This window comes from Salmo trutta, chromosome 12 (genome assembly GCF_901001165.1).
Source record: "Salmo trutta chromosome 12, fSalTru1.1, whole genome shotgun sequence".
NCBI lineage: Eukaryota > Metazoa > Chordata > Actinopteri > Salmoniformes > Salmonidae > Salmo > Salmo trutta.
Genome location: NC_042968.1, coordinates 44,337,028 through 44,356,782, shown reverse-complemented (window position 1 = coordinate 44,356,782; position 19,755 = coordinate 44,337,028). Strand labels below are relative to the sequence as shown.

At 44.2% G+C, this 19,755-nt stretch overlaps 1 protein-coding gene across 1 annotated transcript; it reads left to right on the top strand.

Moving 5' to 3' along the window:
- The first annotated feature begins 194 nt into the window (after window positions 1–194).
- On the top strand, window positions 195–11,852 carry LOC115203612 (gamma-secretase subunit Aph-1b). Its single transcript, XM_029768439.1, has 6 exons — window positions 195–537; window positions 1,209–1,379; window positions 4,637–4,710; window positions 9,625–9,747; window positions 11,046–11,173; window positions 11,596–11,852. Exons 1-6 carry the CDS (start codon window positions 425–427, stop codon window positions 11,761–11,763), a joined length of 777 nt encoding a protein of 258 aa, XP_029624299.1. The 5' UTR covers window positions 195–424; the 3' UTR covers window positions 11,764–11,852.
- The last annotated feature ends 7,903 nt before the right edge of the window (window positions 11,853–19,755 follow it).

The following is a 19,755-nucleotide window of genomic DNA, read 5'->3' as shown; positions in this document are numbered from 1 at the left end:
ATTCGATAGCGGCACAGTCATAAATAATACTATTTTCATAAATCACACGTATACAACTAACGAATGAATAGCTATATTTAGAATTTAGGTGCATCGTCTTGTCTGAAATCATTTATCATTGTCTGAAAGCAATTGCTGAATATTGGCTATGCGGGGATTTTTGTCGTTCGTCGAATATCTTTGCTCTTGCGGTCACGTGTCTACAAACAATTAAAACAGGAAGCGATACTGTAGCATCAAGGAACCCTCAATAAAATAGACAACAATGAGATTATATAGATAGTTTCAGGCTTACTTCAGTTGTAAAGAAGCATCCAAGCTCTCGGGAAAGATACACTATTTCGGCCATTGAAGAGAAGAAGGGCCCTGCGGTGGAGGTTTTGTTAACAGGCTAACTTGAGTCGAAGTCGGACCAAGCCCCAAAATGACTGCATCTGTGTTCTTCGGGTGTACATTCATCGCTTTCGGCCCTGCCATTGCACTGTTCTTGTTTACTATTGCCAGGGACCCACTCAGAGTGATATTTCTTATCGCTGGGTAAGTAGCTAGCGTAACGTTAACTAAATAAATAACAAGCAAACCATCTAGATTTGGATAGTGTAGCCATCTAGCTAACAGCAGTCAGCCGTATATGATAACTAGCTAGCCCAAAGGCTAATGCTAAATCACAAACAAAACCTCTTTCTTATTGGTCACACATTTTCGGACATGTGCTTTTGCTGTATTAGAATTATTGACTCTGTTAAGTGTCTGCAAATGTTAAACCCAAACCACTCTTAGTTGGAGAGCTACTGGTCGCGCAAGGTTTTGTTCCAGACCAGCACTAAACCTAAATAGTTACACATGCGCGACTACAGGTACCCCCTGTTTTTCTTTTACATTTTGTGGAGCACCCGTAGAATGTTTTATTTCACAGTACAGTAATTAATGCATGTACTAATGAGCCCAGACCAGATAGTTCGCCAAATATTATTTATGAGAAGTGTACAATGTGTATGACAGGGGTACCTTGCTATGTATGTATTATGTTGACTGTGTATTGACCAGTTTCTATTTTGTATACAGCAGTACTATGTGTCTAAGACATCCTCTTTGGAGACAAGTTCATCCTAAACTCTGTCCATTTTAGTGTGTGTGACTGAACCTTATTTTGAGTGTTTCTATACCTAGTGTTAAACTCGTGTGTTTTTGTTTTTTTTCTCTCCCAGAGCGTTCTTCTGGTTGTGTTCTCTGCTGCTGTCTTCACTAGTGTGGTTCATCACAGTTCAGATCAGTAACAAAGAGAGTTCCTCCCAGCAGAAAGGACTGCTCATATTCGGGGTGGTTCTCTCCGTGCTGCTGCAGGAGACTTTCCGCTTTGGCTACTACAAGCTGCTAAAGTAAGTAGCAGACCTGGGCTCAAAAACAGACCTGGGCTCAAAAACAGACCTGGGCTCAAAAACAGACCTGGGCTCAAAAACAGACCTGGGCTCAAAAACAGCCCTCGGCTCAAAAACAGACCTGGGCTCAAAAACTAGTAGTCATTTGCTTTAGCCCGTGTGGAGTGCTACATAGTCAGCGATGGCAGTTTTTAAGGTAATCTATTGCTCAATTAAGCCCGACAAGCTCAAGTCAAACCCAGATAAAGTATTAGAAATTATTTCAAATAGTAATTGAACCCAGTAGTAAGCCTATCCCATGACCAGCTCAGCGCTGCTACTGCTCTACATTCTGGTCTTGTATCCCTCAGGGGTTTTCCAGACTGTAACAGAGATGAAGTACATTGTTGAGAGGAATATCAGTGCTTTCAGAAAGTATTCACACCCTTTGAATTATTCCACATTTTGTTTTAAAATGGATAACTTTTATATTATTTGTCACTGGCCTTGTGGAGATGTGGATTTGTGCCCACTCGTCACGAATACGCACACTAAACTTCTGTTAGAACGCGCTATTTTATATAGGGCCTATTTCCCTTATGCATTCTGCCATTTCTTCCTAGAAGCATTATACTGCACGGCTATATTATTCTATAGCTCCTGTGTTAGCAGTTAGCATTATACTGCAGCACTATATTATTCTATAGCTCCTGTGTTAGCAGTTAGCATTATACTGCAGCACTATATTATTCTATAGCTCCTGTGTTAGCAGTTAGCATTATACTGCAGCACTATATTATTCTATAGCTCCTGTGTTAGCAGTTAGCATTATACTGCAGCACTATATTATTCTATAGCTCCTGTGTTAGCAGTAAACTACTGTTTATCCATCATGCCCAGTTCGGTAAGAAAAGGTTTGAAAGGTATTTTGGGAAAATGGTTTCCACACATAAAGGTGGTTATTTTCCTGTCTCTAGCCGGCCAGAGTGAAACGTTGTTTCGGTCCACAGAATTGTCGTAACACTCATGAGTTAGACTCTATGTTTGTTTCATTCTGTTAATGCTTGCCTTTATTCAGACTTCCCACGTTGTGTCGGAGCTCCGTGTGTCCTGTCTTGTCTGTGTTATTTGATTTGTGAAGCAGGAATACAAAGGCGAGCTCGCACCACTATATGTTTACTGGGTTGCCGTCATTCGTTCATGTAAGAATTCATGATTGATGTTTAACGTGTGCCCAATTTTTAAAGTGTACATGGAAGTGGTCATGTCTGTTTTAGACGGAATGTAGTAATTGGGTAGATTTACATTTTGTTTACCAGTTATGTGCTTACTTGTCATTGGACATGGGTATGGCCCAGTGAGGGGCTAGAGGATATAAGCGCCAGTTTTGGGGTTTCTGGGTAGATTGGGGAGGCTGCTTGAGCCAGATCCACCCTCTACCTATAAGAGCTATGGAAGCTACAGGGTAAGCCAGTTTATTTAGTTTGAGAAGTCTGTTGTCTACCTGTTTGTGTTGTAAATATGAATTGCTGGCTATCACACCTTTGCACCAGAACCTTCTGCATCCTTCTGAATATCTGCCCTTAAGACCGCATCTCTTCGTTACCCATGTCACAGGCCTACACACAATACCTCATTTCAAAATTGAATTATGTTTTTCCATTTTTATTTTTTTACAAATTAATAAAAAAATTAAAAGCTAAAATGTCTTGATTCAATAAGTATTCAACCCCTTTATGACAAGCCATTCAGGAGTAACAATGGGTTTAAATAAGTTGCATGGACTCACTCTGTGTGCAATAATAGTGTTTAAGAAGATTTTTGAATGAATACCTCATCTCTCTACCCCACACATACAATTATCTAAGGTCCCTCAGTTGAGCAGTGAATTTCAAACACAGATTCAACCACAAAGACCAGGGATGTTTTCCAAAGCCTCACAAAGGGCACCAATTAGTAGATGGGTAAAAAAAAAGCAGACATTGAATATCCCTTTGAGCATTGTGAAGTTCTTAATTACACTTTGGATGTGCACCCAGTCACAAAGATACAGGTGTCCTTCCTAACTCAGTTGCCAGAGAGGAAGGAAACTGCTCAGGGATTTCACCATGAGGCCAATGGTGACTTTAAAACCGTTAGAGTTTAATGGCTGTGATAGGAGAACTGAGGATGGATCAACAACATTGTAGTTACTCCACAATACTAACCTAATTGACAGAGTGAAAAGAAGGAAGCCTGTACAGAATAATAAATATTCCAAAACATGCATCCTGTTTGCAGCAAGGCACTAAAGTAATACTGCAAAAAATGTTTGTCCTGAAAACAAAGTGTTATGTTTGGGGCAAATACAACACATTACTGAGTACCACTCTCCATGTTTTCAAGCATAGTGGTGGCTGCATCATGTTATGGGTATGGCTTGTAATTGTTAAGGACTGGAGTTTTTCAGGGTAAAAAAGAAATGGAATGGCACTAAGCACAGGCAAAATCCTAGAGGAAAACCTGGTTCAGTCTGCTTTCCACCAGACACTGGGAGATGAATTCCTTTCAGCAGGACAATAACCTTAAACACAAGGCCAAATCTACACTGGAGTTGCTTACCAAGCAGACGGTGAATGTTCCTGAATGGCCGAGTTACAGTTTTGACTTAAGTCCACTTTGAAAATCTATGACCTTAAAAGACCTGAAAATGAGAGGTTATGTAGCAATGATCAACAACCAATTTGACAGAGCTTGGAAGCATTTTGAAAATAATAATGGGCACAGGTGCGTAAAGCTCTTAGAGAATTACCCAGAAAGACTCACAGCCAAAGGTGCTTCTACAAATTATGACTCAGGGGTTTGAATACTTATGTAAATGAGATATTTCTGTATTTGAATTTTCTATACATTTGCACATATTTCTAGAAACATCTTTTTCATTTTGTTATTTTGGGGCATTGTGTGTAGATGGGTGAGAATCTATTTTTTTATCAATTCTGAATTCAGGCTGTAACACAACAAAATGTGGAACAAGTCAAGGGGTATGAATACTTTCTGAAGGCGCAGTAAATTCCAGTAGCTGACAGATTCTTGCTGTTTTTGTAGATTTTGTTGTAAGAGAAACTTGAACACTTAATGATAGTGGATGGACACTGGGATTTGATGATTGTTTGAATGTTTTCTTTGTCTTTAGATGTTAAAGAAACGTGGAAACTGTAGTATAATTAAGGGTTGGGTTTGGTGCTACTATATTTGATACTGTAGTTTGATTGTTGTGCTATTTCTTTGTTTTACAGGAAGGCAAACGAAGGCTTGCTCATGTTGAGTGCAGAGGAAACGATGCCGATCTCCATACGGCAACTAGCCTATGGTATGTGGAGGAAGACAGAAAATACCTCCTTCATAACATTATAGATGGAAGATATTAGAGATTATGAATGGAAGCAGATGGAAGATATTAGAGATTATGAATGGAAGCAGATGGAAGATATTAGAGATTATGAATGGAAGCAGATGGAAGAGATTAGCTTTGAGGCAGAGTTATGTAGGCCCTTGCCTTTCTCTCTGTGGTAAAGTTAGTTATCGTGGTTCATATTACATTACAATAAAACCCATATAGCTGTTATTTTAGACCATAGAGTACCATTACATCTTTCCCTGTTGTCTGTTTTCCCCCCAGTGTCTGATAGTGTCTCTGGTTTTCCCCCAGTGTCTGATAGTGTCTCTCTGGTTTTTCCCCAGTGTCTGATAGTGTCTCTCTGGTTTCCCCCCCAGTGTCTGATAGTGTCTCTCTGGTTTTCCCCCCAGTGTCTGATAGTGTCTCTCTGGTTTTTCCCCAGTGTCTGATAGTGTCTCTCTGGTTTTTCCCCAGTGTCTGATAGTGTCTCTCTGGTTTTTCCCCAGTGTCTGATAGTGTCTCTCTGGTTTTTCCCCAGTGTCTGATAGTGTCTCTCTGGTTTTCCCCCCAGTGTCTCATAGTGTCTCTCTGGTTTTTCCCCAGTGTCTGATAGTGTCTCTCTGGTTTTTCCCCAGTGTCTGATAGTGTCTCTCTGGTTTTCCCCCCCAGTGTCTGATAGTGTCTCTCTGGTTTTCCCCCAGTGTCTCTCTGGTTTTTCCCCAGTGTCTGATAGTGTCTCTCTGGTTTTCCCCCAGTGTCTCTCTGGTTTTTCCCCAGTGTCTGATAGTGTCTCTCTGGTTTTTCCCCCCAGTGTCTGATAGTGTCTCTCTGGTTTTTCCCCCCAGTGTCTGATAGTGTCTCTCTGGTTTTCCCCCCAGTGTCTGATAGTGTCTCTCTGGTTTTTCCCCAGTGTCTGATAGTGTCTCTCTGGTTTTTCCCCAGTGTCTGATAGTGTCTCTCTGGTTTTCCCCCCAGTGTCTCTCTGGTTTTCCCCCCCAGTGTCTGATAGTGTCTCTCTGGTTTTCCCCCCAGTGTCTGATAGTGTCTCTCTGGTTTTCCCCCCAGTGTCTGATAGTCTCTCTGGTTTTTCCCCCACTGTCTCTCTGGGTTTTCCCCCAGTGTCTCTCTGGTTTTCCCCCCAGTGTCTGATAGTGTCTCTCTGGGTTCCCCCCCAGTGTCTGATAGTGTCTCTCTGGTTTCCCCCCCAGTGTCTGATAGTGTCTCTCTGGTTTCCCCCCCAGTGTCTGATAGTGTCTCTCTGGTTTCCCCCCCAGTGTCTGATAGTGTCTCTCTGGTTTCCCCCCCAGTGTCTGATAGTGTCTCTCTGGTTTCCCCCCCAGTGTCTGATAGTGTCTCTCTGGTTTCCCCCCCAGTGTCTGATAGTGTCTCTCTGGTTTCCCCCCCAGTGTCTGATAGTGTCTCTCTGGTTTCCCCCCCAGTGTCTGATAGTGTCTCTCTGGTTTCCCCCCCAGTGTCTGATAGTGTCTCTCTGGTTTCCCCCCCAGTGTCTGATAGTGTCTCTCTGGTTTTTCCCCCCAATGTCTGATAGTGTCTCTCTGGTTTTTCCCCCCAATGTCTGATAGTGTCTCTCTGGTTTTTCCCCCCAATGTCTGATAGTGTCTCTCTGGTTTTCCCCCCAGTGTCTGATAGTGTCTCTCTGGTTTCCCCCCCAGTGTCTGATAGTGTCTCTCTGGTTTTCCCCCCAGTGTCTGATAGTGTCTCTCTGGTTTTCCCCCCAGTGTCTGATAGTGTCTCTCTGGTTTTCCCCCCAGTGTCTGATAGTGTCTCTCTGGTTTTCCCCCCAGTGTCTGATAGTGTCTCTCTGGTTTTCCCCCCAGTGTCTGATAGTGTCTCTCTGGTTTTTCCCCAGTGTCTGATAGTGTCTCTCTGGTTTTCCCCCCAGTGTCTCATAGTGTCTCTCTGGTTTTTCCCCAGTGTCTGATAGTGTCTCTCTGGTTTTCCCCCCAGTGTCTGATAGTGTCTCTCTGGTTTTCCCCCCAGTGTCTGATAGTGTCTCTCTGGTTTTCCCCCAGTGTCTCTCTGGTTTTTCCCCAGAGTCTGATAGTGTCTCTCTGGTTTTCCCCCAGTGTCTCTCTGGTTTTTCCCCAGTGTCTGATAGTGTCTCTCTGGTTTTCCCCCCAGTGTCTGATAGTGTCTCTCTGGTTTTCCCCCCAGTGTCTGATAGTGTCTCTCTGGTTTTCCCCCCAGTGTCTGATAGTGTCTCTCTGGTTTTCCCCCCAGTGTCTGATAGTGTCTCTCTGGTTTTTCCCCCAGTGTCTCTCTGGTTTTTCCCCCAGTGTCTCTCTGGTTTTTCCCCCAGTGTCTCTCTGGTTTTTCCCCCAGTGTCTCTCTGGTTTTTCCCCCAGTGTCTCTCTGGTTTTTCCCCCAGTGTCTCTCTGGTTTTTCCCCCAGTGTCTCTCTGGTTTTTCCCCCAGTGTCTCTCTGGTTTTCCCCCCAGTGTCTCTCTGGTTTTCCCCCCAGTGTCTCTCTGGTTTTCCCCCCAGTGTCTGATAGTGTCTCTCTGGTTTTTCCCCCAGTGTCTGATAGTGTCTCTCTGGTTTTTTCCCCAGTGTCTGATAGTGTCTCTCTGGTTTTTCCCCAGTGTCTGATAGTGTCTCTCTGGTTTTCCCCCCAGTGTCTGATAGTGTCTCTCTGGTTTTCCCCCAGTGTCTCTCTGGTTTTCCCCAGTGTCTGATAGTGTCTCTCTGGTTTTCCCCCAGTGTCTCTCTGGTTTTTCCCCAGTGTCTGATAGTGTCTCTCTGGTTTTTCCCCAGTGTCTGATAGTGTCTCTCTGGTTTTCCCCCCAGTATCTGATAGTGTCTCTCTGGTTTTCCCCCAGTGTCTCTCTGGTTTTTCCCCAGTGTCTGATAGTGTCTCTCTGGTTTTCCCCCAGTGTCTCTCTGGTTTTTCCCCAGTGTCTGATAGTGTCTCTCTGGTTTTCCCCCCAGTGTCTGATAGTGTCTCTCTGGTTTTCCCCCCAGTGTCTGATAGTGTCTCTCTGGTTTTCCCCCCAGTGTCTGATAGTGTCTCTCTGGTTTTCCCCCCAGTGTCTGATAGTGTCTCTCTGGTTTTCCCCCCAGTGTCTGATAGTGTCTCTCTGGTTTTCCCCCCAGTGTCTGATAGTGTCTCTCTGGTTTTCCCCCCAGTGTCTGATAGTGTCTCTCTGGTTTTCCCCCCAGTGTCTGATTGTGTCTCTCTGGTTTTCCCCCCAGTGTCTGATTGTGTCTCTCTGGTTTTCCCCCCAGTGTCTGATAGTGTCTCTCTGGTTTCCCCCCAGTGTCTGATAGTGTCTCTCTGGTTTCCCCCCCAGTGTCTGATAGTGTCTCTCTGGTTTCCCCCCCAGTGTCTGATAGTGTCTCTCTGGTTTCCCCCCCAGTGTCTGATAGTGTCTCTCTGGTTTCCCCCCAGTGTCTGATAGTGTCTCTCTGGTTTCCCCCCCAGTGTCTGATAGTGTCTCTCTGGTTTCCCCCCCAGTGTCTGATAGTGTCTCTCTGGTTTCCCCCCCAGTGTCTGATAGTGTCTCTCTGGTTTCCCCCCCAGTGTCTGATAGTGTCTCTCTGGTTTCCCCCCCAGTGTCTGATAGTGTCTCTCTGGTTTCCCCCCCAGTGTCTGATAGTGTCTCTCTGGTTTCCCCCCCAGTGTCTGATAGTGTCTCTCTGGTTTCCCCCCCAGTGTCTGATAGTGTCTCTCTGGTTTCCCCCCCAGTGTCTGATAGTGTCTCTCTGGTTTTCCCCCCAGTGTCTGATAGTGTCTCTCTGGTTTCCCCCCCAGTGTCTGATAGTGTCTCTCTGGTTTCCCCCCCAGTGTCTGATAGTGTCTCTCTGGTTTCCCCCCCAGTGTCTGATAGTGTCTCTCTGGTTTCCCCCCCAGTGTCTGATAGTGTCTCTCTGGTTTCCCCACCAGTGTCTGATAGTGTCTCTCTGGTTTCCCCCCCAGTGTCTGATAGTGTCTCTCTGGTTTCCCCCCCAGTGTCTGATAGTGTCTCTCTGGTTTCCCCCCCAGTGTCTGATAGTGTCTCTCTGGTTTCCCCCCCAGTGTCTGATAGTGTCTCTCTGGTTTCCCCCCCAGTGTCTGATAGTGTCTCTCTGGTTTTTCCCCCCAGTGTCTGATAGTGTCTCTCTGGTTTTTCCCCCCAGTGTCTGATAGTGTCTCTCTGGTTTTCCCCCCAGTGTCTGATAGTGTCTCTCTGGTTTTCCCCCCAGTGTCTGATAGTGTCTCTCTGGTTTTCCCCCAGTGTCTGATAGTGTCTCTCTGGTTTTCCCCCCAGTGTCTGATAGTGTCTCTCTGGTTTTCCCCCCAGTGTCTCTCTGGTTTTCCCCCCCAGTGTCTGATAGTGTCTCTCTGGTTTTCCCCCCGGTGTCTCTCTGGTTTTTCCCCCCAGTGTCTGATAGTGTCTCTCTGGTTTTTCCCCAGTGTCTTATAGTGTCTCTGGTTTTCCCCCAGTGTCTCTCTGGTTTTCCCCCAGTGTCTCTCTGGTTTTCCCCCAGTGTCTGATAGTGTCTCTCTGGTTTTCCCCCCAGTGTCTGATAGTGTCTCTCTGGTTTTTCCCCCAGTGTCTCTCTGGTTTTTCCCCCAGTGTCTCTCTGGTTTTTCCCCCAGTGTCTCTCTAGTTTTTCCCCCAGTGTCTCTCTGGTTTTTCCCCCAGTGTCTCTCTGGTTTTTCCCCCCAGTGTCTCTCTGGTTTTTCCCCCCAGTGTCTCTCTGGTTTTTCCCCCCAGTGTCTCTCTGGTTTTCCCCCCAGTGTCTCTCTGGTTTTCCCCCCAGTGTCTCTCTGGTTTTCCCCCCAGTGTCTCTCTGGTTTTCCCCCCAGTGTCTCTCTGGTTTTCCCCCCAGTGTCTCTCTGGTTTTCCCCCCAGTGTCTGATAGTGTCTCTCTGATTTTCCCCCAGTGTCTGGACTGGGGTTCGGCTTCATGAGTGGAGCGTTCTCAATGGTCAATATCCTGGCCGATTCTGTTGGCCCCGGCACCATTGGTATCCATGGAGACTCCCAACACTACTTCCTGTCCTCAGGTACTGTATGAGTCTCCCATGTTTTACAATGTACTTCATAATCTGAAACCACACGGGAAGACATGTTTTATTTCACGAACTTTCCTGAAAGTAGTCATTTATTTTTGTACTTTACCCCCTTTTTCTCCCCGATTTTGTGAAATCCAATTTTGATCTTGTCTCATTGCTGCAACTCCCCAACAGGCTCGGGAGAGGCGAATGTCGAGTCATGTGTCCTCCGAAACATGACCCACCAAACCGTGCTTCTTAATACACGCCCACTTAACCCGGAAGCCAGCCGCACCAATGTGTCGGAGGAAACGCAGTTCAACTGACGACTGAAGTCAGCCTGCAGGCGCCTGGCCCGCCACAAGAAGTCGCTAGAGCGCGATGAGCCAAGTAAAGCCCCCCCGGCCAAACCCTCCCATAACCCGGACGACGCTGGGCCAATTGTGCGCTGCCCTATGGGACTCCCGGTCATGGCCGGTTGTGACACAGCCTGGGATCAAACTCGGGTCTGTAGTGACGCCTCAAGCACTGCAATGCAGTGCCTAATACCCTGACTACACCGCTTGCATCGCGTGTGTGAGCGTTGCAAAATAAATGTAGAAATCTAGATTATTCAATTATTGCACCCACACTGCTCGCGCACCCCAACGAGCGTCTGCGTTGCTAAGGGCTAAAATAGAAGTACTTTCTATTTGTGCCGCAGTTTGCGCTACAAGTCCTGCCTCTCCCATCTCCACATTGGTTTATAGAAGCAGGTACCCACGTTCCATCTCCTCATTGGTTATACCCACGTGGGTGACTGAAAGACGAACGGGGTCGGTGGCGGTAATGCACCTAATTTATGAAAGTGTCAAATCGCAAAATAACGTCCAGAGAAGAAAAAGCCTGGAAGGAGGAGAGATGACTAGAAACGATTCGGTTGACTGTTTTATGTGTGGATTATCGGAATAGAGGACCTTGTGCATTTCAGGTAAAATAACAACTCAATGTTTATATCCCAGGATAAATTAGCTAGCAACAGCAAGCTAGCTAAGTAGAACAAATTAGCTAGCAAGTGCAAGCTAGCTAGCTAAATTGCCATAAATGTTTAATGCTTTTCGACCTGTCCCCAAATTAATTGGTTCAGAGTTTGTTTTGATATTTTAACCTGCGTGTCATGATCGCGTTTGGTGTGGGGGGGCAAAATACATTTATGCATGATGGCGCACGCGCGTAGCCGGTTTGGGTTCTGTGTTAGACACTTGCACCACCAGGGAGGCCTAGTTGCCATTTTTCTGATCGTCCTGAGGCTAACTCTGTCTCCCCTATAGCCTTCATGACCATGGCCATCATCCTGCTCCACATGTTCTGGGGGGTTGTGTTTTTTGATTCCTGTGAGAAACAACACTGGTGGTCTCTGGCTGTGGTCGTCATCAGCCACCTCCTCGTCTCCTGTCTGGTAAGTCAGAAAAAAGACAAAGGATGGCTGGATGGATAGACAGATACAGTAGATCAATGTGTTCATGCAGTAGGTGGACTTGACTGATGTGTTGATGAATAAATACTCAGAAGTAAATGTGTATTGGCAGTAGTCTTACAGGACAACAGCCTAGTACTTTTACTTACTTAGTAACGTCTTCATCCCCATTGGGACATAATGTCACAAAGGCTCCTCCACTGATTCCTGTCTTCACCACAGCACTTCAAATGGGACAAAACATGTCCCCAAAGGTCCTTAACTCAGCCTTTGTTGTCATGTCTCTCCCCAGACGTTCTAGAACCCTCAGTATTTTTTCTACCAGAGGTTCCTGAACCAGAACCTTCTGTATGAATTTCCCCCAGAGATCCATAACTCATCAGTCTTTGTTATTTCTCTTCTAGACATTCCAGAACCCTCAGTACGTAGGCAGCCTGGTTCCCACCTACATCATCGTGTTCCTCGTGGGTCTCTGGGCGTTCTTCTGCGCCGGGGGATCTCTCCGGAACCTTAAACTCTGCCTTACCTGCAAAGACAAGGACTTCCTGTTGGCCAACCACCGGCCCAGATAACAGAACACCACTAAAGACACACACACACACTGTATGGGGACGCTATCCAACAGGACACACACCACACAAACAAATAAATAAATTAAAGATAAACTGGGTCAATGATATGTCTCCCCCCCCCCCATGTGTTCTGTGTATCATTGTTTCAGTGGTGCTGGGGACTGGAAATAGGCTCCAGGGATGTAGTCCAGAGAGTAAATATTGTTTAAACACCTTTTTATTTTGTGAACAGCATTTCCAGATGTATTACAGTGCATTAGTAATAGAATAATCTAGAGGATCCTTTTGTTACCACTTCATCCCTGGCTGACACTGCTCAGAACGGTTGATAAACTGTTTACAACTGGGGGGAACGGTGACAAACACTTTATCTGTGTGTAGTTTTAAAATCTAGGGTATGTAGTTCCTTAATGAGACGGTACCTATTTGACACCAGATGGGTCTCTCTTTCTCTCTGGATCTGTGCCTTCTACAGTAATGATGAGGTAGCTAGTGTTTTGGCCCTGTATTCATAAAGCATCTGAGTAGAAGCGCTGATCTAGGATCAGATCCCCCCCATGTCCATGTAATCTTATTCATTATAATCTAGGATCAGATCCCCCCCATGTCCATGTAATCTTATTCATTATAATCCAGGATCAGACCCCCATGTCCATGTAATCTTATTCATTATAATCTAGGATCAGACCCCCATGTCCATGTAATCTTATTCATTATAATCTAGGATCAGACCCCCATGTCCATGTAATCTTATTCATTATAATCTAGGATCAGACCCCCATGTCCATGTAATCTTATTCATTATAATCTAAGATCAGATCCCCCCATGTCCATGTAATCTTATTCATTATAATCTAGGATCAGATCCCCCCCATGTCCATGTAATCTTATTCATTATAATCTAGGATCAGATCCCCCCATGTCCATGTAATCTTATTCATTATAATCTAGGATCAGATCCCCCCATGTCCATGTAATCTTATTAATTATAATCTAGGATCAGATCCCCCCCATGTCCATGTAATCTTATTCATTATAATCTAGGATCAGATCCCCCCCCCATGTCCATGTAATCTTATTCATTATAATCTAGGATCAGATCCCCCCCATGTCCATGTAATCTTATTCATTATAATCTAGGATCAGATCCCCCCCATGTCCATGTAATCTTATTCATTATAATCTAGGTTCAGATCCCCCCCATGTCCATGTAATTTTATTCATTATAATCTAGGATCAGATCCCCCCCCCATGTCCATGTAATCTTATTCATTATAATCTAGGATCAGATCCCCCCATGTCCATGTAATCTTAATCATTATAATCCAGGATCAGACCCCCATGTCCATGTAATCTTATTCATTATAATCTAGGATCAGACCCCCATGTCCATGTAATCTTATTCATTATAATCTAGGATCAGATCCCCCCATGTCCATGTAATCTTATTCATTATAATCTAGGATCAGATCCCCCCCATGTCCATGTAATCTTATTCATTATAATCTAGGATCAGATCCCCCCCATGTCCATGTTATCTTATTCATTATAATCTAGGATCAGATCCCCCCATGTCCATGTAATCTTATTCATTATAATCTAGGATCAGATCCCCCCATGTCCATGTAATCTTATTCATTATAATCTAGGATCAGACCCCCCCATGTCCATGTAATCTTATTCATTATAATCTAGGGTCAGATCCCCCCATGTCCATGTAATCTTATTCATTATAATCTAGGATCAGACCCCCCCCATGTCCATGTAATCTTATTCATTATAATCTAGGATCAGATCCCCCCCATGTCCATGTAATCTTATTCATTATAATCTAGGATCAGACCCCCCCATGTCCATGTAATCTTATTCATTATAATCTAGGATCAGATCCCCCCCATGTCCATGTAATCTTATTCATTATAATCTAGGATCAGACCCCCCCATGTCCATGTAATCTTATTGGTTCTGATCTGAAAGGCTAAACTGATCCCACTGTAGATCGGCAGGTCTACTATGAGATGCTTTATAAATATACGGCCCTGGATTGTCTTTGTAAATGGACCTTTAGTGTTTAATCTATATCAGACCTGTGATGTTTTTTATCACGTTCATGTTTCTGTCTCCTGCTGTGTTAGTTGTCAGTCTGGCAGGGCAGTTGTATTGTTCTTCTGTTTTAGAAGGGTTGGTAGTACAATACAACAGTGTTTGCATATCAACAATTTACTTTTCATAAATTCCCAAACAAAAGCAAATCCCTTTGGAGAATGAAAGCAGCATATTAGGATAACATTGAGTTAGGATAAATAACAAAGTCATGAGCTGTTTCAAAATGAAGTTCTGATTCAAACTGAAAATATGTAAAATGTGGTGTGTTTGTTTTGATAGTCCAGATGAATATATTTGGCCTAAACCTGATGAATATAAATATTGACCTGATGATGATAATACTGTTTTTATATGAATGATGTGCTTTACATACTGATTAGTGCTGCTAAGCTTTGCTTCAGCTAAATGTTTTGTTTTTATAATCATCACACTGACCTCAAGGGTTGGTCTGAACTATTTGGCTTTAGGACATACAGGGGGAGGTTTCCCAGACCCAGATTAAACTTATTCCTGGACTGAAAAGCACTTTTACCTTTCAAAATTCTCAACTGAGAATGCTTTTTAGAAGTAGCTTAACCTTTTGTCTGAGTAAACCCACCCAAACTGTAGCACCTTTTTAGTCCTGACTTCCATTTTAGTTAAATATTCCCATTGACATCAATGCAAACTGATGACTAAGTGAAAATTGGAAAATGCGGATTCTCCCTTTTAAAAGAGGACATGCCCTTGAGGAACAAATGATTGAATATGTACATGTACCACGTTGTTGTTGATGAATTAGCTGAGTTTTCTAGGCAGTGAGTAAGACCTGTGGAAACCAACTCCTATAGAGAGCTCAACGGAAGTTAGTTTAGACTAGGCTGAAATAATTTAGTGTCAAAATGAAATTAGTCACCTCACTTGTCATGGTTTTTAATGTTTTTCTCTGACCTGTGTCGTGTATGGAGCTGTACAGCTTTAACATAATAGTCGAGAACTCCCAGCCAATATTATCAGCCTCTCAGGGTTGAAGGTCACTGATATGCAAATGAGCTGTAAGTTCCTGTTTTGACGTGTGCCTGCGTGCACCCTGTTATTTCCCCATGCTTCTGTATTGATATAAAGTTAAAAGTAGTAGCACTTCATTCTCCATTGTCAAGTTAATTCTACCGTGCCATCAAGAGCACAACAATCTGTATGTACATAGGTGATGACAAACTATTCCCTCTGATTTTTTAAAAATGTGTATATAATATTGTTTCTAAATGACTATTTAACCTTTATGATGTTACACCTCCTAGTTTCCATTGTACATAGGAAAATAAAACGGTTAAACAAAAGTTTGAGGTCCTTTAACTTCTGATGGAGTTGGGTCTTGTGTTGGGCTGATGAGGTCCTTTAACTTCTGATGGAGTTGGGTGTTGGGCTGATGAGGTCCTTTAACTTCTGATGGAGTTGGGTGTTGGGCTGATGAGGTCCTTTAACTTCTGATGGAGTTGGGTATTGGGCCAAGGTCCTATAACCATCTGAGTGAACTCTCTACTCTCACCATTGTAGGGTCAGGTTCATCATAACCAACCTGAGTGAACTCTACTCTCACCATTGTAGGTTCAGGTTCATCATAACCAACTTGAGTGAACTACTCTGCTCATTGCATAGCGGGCACAAAGCGGGCGCCAGGCTTTCAGCAGGGCCAGGGGAGATAACAAAAGCCTGTAGCACACAGGGAGGGGAGAAACCACACCCACTACGGGGGGATGCCTTCAGCCCCCTTATATGAGAGAGAGGGAAGGAGAGGGCTAGAGAGAGGGAGAGGGCTAGAGAGGGAAGGGAGTGAGAGGGAGAGGGCTAGAGAGGGAAGGAGAGGGCTAGAGAGAGGGAGAGGGCTAGAGAGGGAAGGGAGTGTGAGAGAGAGAGAGAGAGAGAGGGAAGGGCATCTGGTTTGTGTGTGTTGATGTTCATCTCCATCATAAAGTTTCTAATCTGACGTAACAAAGCCTCTGTCCCCTCCGCCTGTCTGTCCCCCTGCTCCCCCTGTCCACAGTTTCCTCCTCCCTATGCTCACGTCTCCTTACAACTGATGAAACTAGACACACAATGGTGGAACGGCACAAAGCGGCCGTGGGACATGGGAGCGCCCCAGGAACTCTCTGAGGGGATTTGGTCAAAGCCCTCTTCTCTCTGTGAGAGTCAGTCACACATAGGCCCACTTCCTCTCTCTGTAACCAGAGCCCTCTGTGTGAGAAGCATCCGATTCACATTCAAATCCTACACTTGAGATCATGGCCACCAGACCACCACTACTCCACATTCTTAATGTTTTACTCGTTGGGTATTGAGTTTCATTTGAACAATTGCCCAACCTTGGCGGGATTACTACCTCTGAACTTGTCTGGCTAGCCAGAGAGAGAAGAGGATTGGTTCCTTCCCTAGGGTCTAGTTCCTCTCAAGGTTTCTTTCTTCCTATTGGTTTTTTCTCCACTGTTACCCTAGACTGGCTCTTTAGTGTTCAGGTCCGTGTTGAGACTTGCTCTTTAGTGTTCAGGTCCGTGTTGAGACTGGCTCTTTAGTGTTCAGGTCCGTGTTGAGACTTGCTCTTTAGTGTTCAGGTCCGTGTTGAGACTGGCTCTTTAGTGTTCAGGTCCGTGTTGAGACTGGCTCTTTAGTGTTCAGGTCCGTGTTGAGACTGGCTCTTTAGTGTTCAGGTCCGTGTTGAGACTGGCTCTTTAGTGTTCAGGTCCGTGTTGAGACTGGCTCTTTAGTGTTCAGGTCCGTGTTGAGACTGGCTCTTTAGTGTTCAGGTCCGTGTTGAGACTGGCTCTTTAGTGTTCAGGTCCGTGTTGAGACTGGCTCTTTAGTGTTCAGGTCCGTGTTGAGACTGGCTCTTTAGTGTTCAGGTCCGTGTTGAGACTGGCTCTTTAGTGTTCAGGTCCGTGTTGAGACTGGCTCTTTAGTGTTCAGGTCCGTGTTGAGACTGGCTCTTTAGTGTTCAGGTCCGTGTTGAGACTGGCTCTTTAGTGTTCAGGTCCGTGTTGAGACTGGCTCTTTAGTGTTCAGGTCCGTGTTGAGACTGGCTCTTTAGTGTTCAGGTCCGTGTTGAGACTGGCTCTTTAGTGTTCAGGGCCGTGTTGAGACTGGCTCTTTAGTGTTCAGGTCCGTGTTGAGACTGGCTCTTTAGTGTTCAGGTCCGTGTTGAGACTGGCTCTTTAGTGTTCAGGTCCGTGTTGAGACTGGCTCTTTAGTGTTCAGGTCCGTGTTGAGACTGGCTCTTTAGTGTTCAGGTCCGTGTTGAGACTGGCTCTTTAGTGTTCAGGTCCGTGTTGAGACTGGCTCTTTAGTGTTCAGGTCCGTGTTGAGGCTGGCTCTTTAGAGTGTTCAGGTCCATGTTGAGGCTGGCTCTTTAGAGTTGAGGCTGGCTTTTTAGGGTGTTCAGGTCCATGTTGAGACTGGCTCTTCAGAGTGTTCAGGTCCATGTTGAGGCTGGCTCTTTAGGGTGTTCAGGTCCATGTTGAGGCTGGCTCTTTAGGGTGTTCAGGTCCATGTTGAGGCTGGCTTTTTAGGGTGTTCAGGTCCATGTTGAGACTGGCTCTTTAGGGTGTTCAGGTCCATGTTGAGGCTGGCTCTTTAGGGTGTTCAGGACCCCGTTTTGCTAAAGCTTTGTAAAAAGTATGTTCAAATGAAATCTGATTGATGGATTTTTGTTTTGCAATGTACAATTCAATTTCTCTCCCACTCTCTCCCACTCTCTCCCCCCTATCTACCTCTCTCTCTCTCCCTCTCCCCCTTCTCTTCCAATCTCTCCCCCTCTCTCTATCCCCCCTCTATCTCTCTCCCCCTCCCCCCTCTATCTCTCTGTCTGTCTATCACTCTCTCTCTCTCTCTCTCTCTCTCTCTCTCTCTCTCTCTCCCTCTCCCCCTTCTCTTCCAATCTCTCCCCCCTCTCTCTATCTCTATCCCCCCTCTCTCTATCTCTATCCCCCCTCTCTCTATCTATCTCCCCCCTCTCTCTCTCTGTCTATCACTCTCTCTAACTCTCTCTCCCTCTGCATGTTGTCCAGTAGTAATATAATAGACTGACATATGGAACACACGAGGGCGCTGTCGAGGCAGTAGATGAGTGTCTACAGGTAGGAACACCTGTAGACGTTTCAGATGTGCAACACCATCAGGTGTAAAATCAAATGTCAAGTGCCTTAATTAAATGTAACATTTAGAAACACATTTAGCCTCGATTTAAAACAAAAACACGTTCCTATGGTTTGTGATACAAATTATTATTGATTTGTTGAATGTTTACTTTTCCAAAATGAGGCATACTGAATTTATAGCCTGGGCCCTATAGGCGATCTATGAAAAATCACAATTAGAAGCACATTTAAACATACTTTCCCACTGGATGTTAAAGTGGTTTACAAAACATGTCCACCTAAGTGGAAATATTGCACCACATCAGAACCCGGGCCATCTCTGTCCTCGCGCCTCCAGTTTACCTGCCATCCTTGCATGTATTATGCAAATAGGAAGGAGCGGCTGGTGCCTATCCAAGGAGCAAGGATGCTCCGGAATAACCCGAATGGAAAAAGAGAGAGAAGGAGAGGAAATCTGTGAGGAGGAAATTATCCACATGGTATCAGAAAAAATGTATCGATGGTGCAGCTAAATTCCATTTTACCTGGCAGGGGAGAAAGCGATTCCACTGACCGTGGGTTGTATGAATCACGAATGGATCCTAATTTAATTTTGAGCAGGAAAAGATTTTTGCATTTTTTATCGTTCTATTTTATTCTTATTTATCAAGGTAAGTCCCGTGTTCATTATTGAATTGGCTTAGCCTACTGTCCTACTCTTTGAATACACTACATAGACTGTTCATGTTTATATATTTCGTTTTGTTTGTTAAGTTTTATTTTTTTCGTTTCTTACCATTTAATAATTAATTTACATTACTATTTTTTGTTGTTGTTGCAGGAATACAACCAGCCAATTGTTTTCTATATCATAGATGCGGAATATTGCAATGTACTATTATGGACGCTATTTTTGCGCACCTGTTATATGTGTAGAACTGTACTTCCTTTGTCGGTGATTGTTGTCACATTCTGATATTCTGATTTCGTATTATTGATTTATTCAGAAATGTTTTATTTTTCCTTTTAATCATTTGGATCACTCATCACTTCCCTTAATTGTTTTACTCATTTATTTCAGCGCATATTTCGTGGGGCATAGACGCGGTGAATATAACACACTGGCATGATAAGTGAGTTTCATAAATCATGTATCATTCATTTGTAAAATGATGTATTATTATTATGTTATATGAAGACGTTATTACACTGTCATTTTAAGATGATTTTCATTGTGAATGTATTGAGTGTTGTGTTTATTGTCTGAGTTGTAGTCACACAGTAGTCATTTTCAGCCTCGTATTCTGTTGATGTCAGAGAAAAGGTCCTAGTCTTTTTGCGCAGTGGTTCTTTTTCCTGACCAACACAAGTGCTGATTACCTGCTAGGAACAAACCTTTCCTTGTTCTCTCTTTCTCCCAACAGCAAAAGCAGCAGTATAATGCTGGCGAAATGGGATACCGCTTCCCAAAGAGGACAGGTAGGAGAGCGAAGCCGCTGTTTTGAAACGCAGCATTGATAGAGCACGTTAAATATGTCAGGCACAGACACCAGAAATCACAACTCATGACCCTGAGCTTTTCATTCCCAGAAAAATACAGAACTTACACCTGGATTTCGTTCAGTACATCTGTGCATTAGATTAAATTGGAGGAAATATGTTAAAATATGTTTCTATGTGTATTACCTGTTTGTTTATATAAAATTAAATTTCTTTACGTTGTAACATTAGTAGTGTACCTATGGTCAAGTAGAACAAAATGCATGCAATTTGTTCATGA

Bases quoted from the DNA above. Each gene is read 5' to 3' on its own strand.
- LOC115203612 (XM_029768439.1), top strand. From the start codon at position 425: ATGACTGCATCTGTGTTCTTCGGGTGTACATTCATCGCTTTCGGCCCT. The intron at 4,711-9,624 runs GTATGTGGAGGA...ATTTTCCCCCAG, and splicing joins CATACGGCAACTAGCCTATG to TGTCTGGACTGGGGTTCGGC. The intron at 11,174-11,595 runs GTAAGTCAGAAA...TTTCTCTTCTAG, and splicing joins ACCTCCTCGTCTCCTGTCTG to ACATTCCAGAACCCTCAGTA.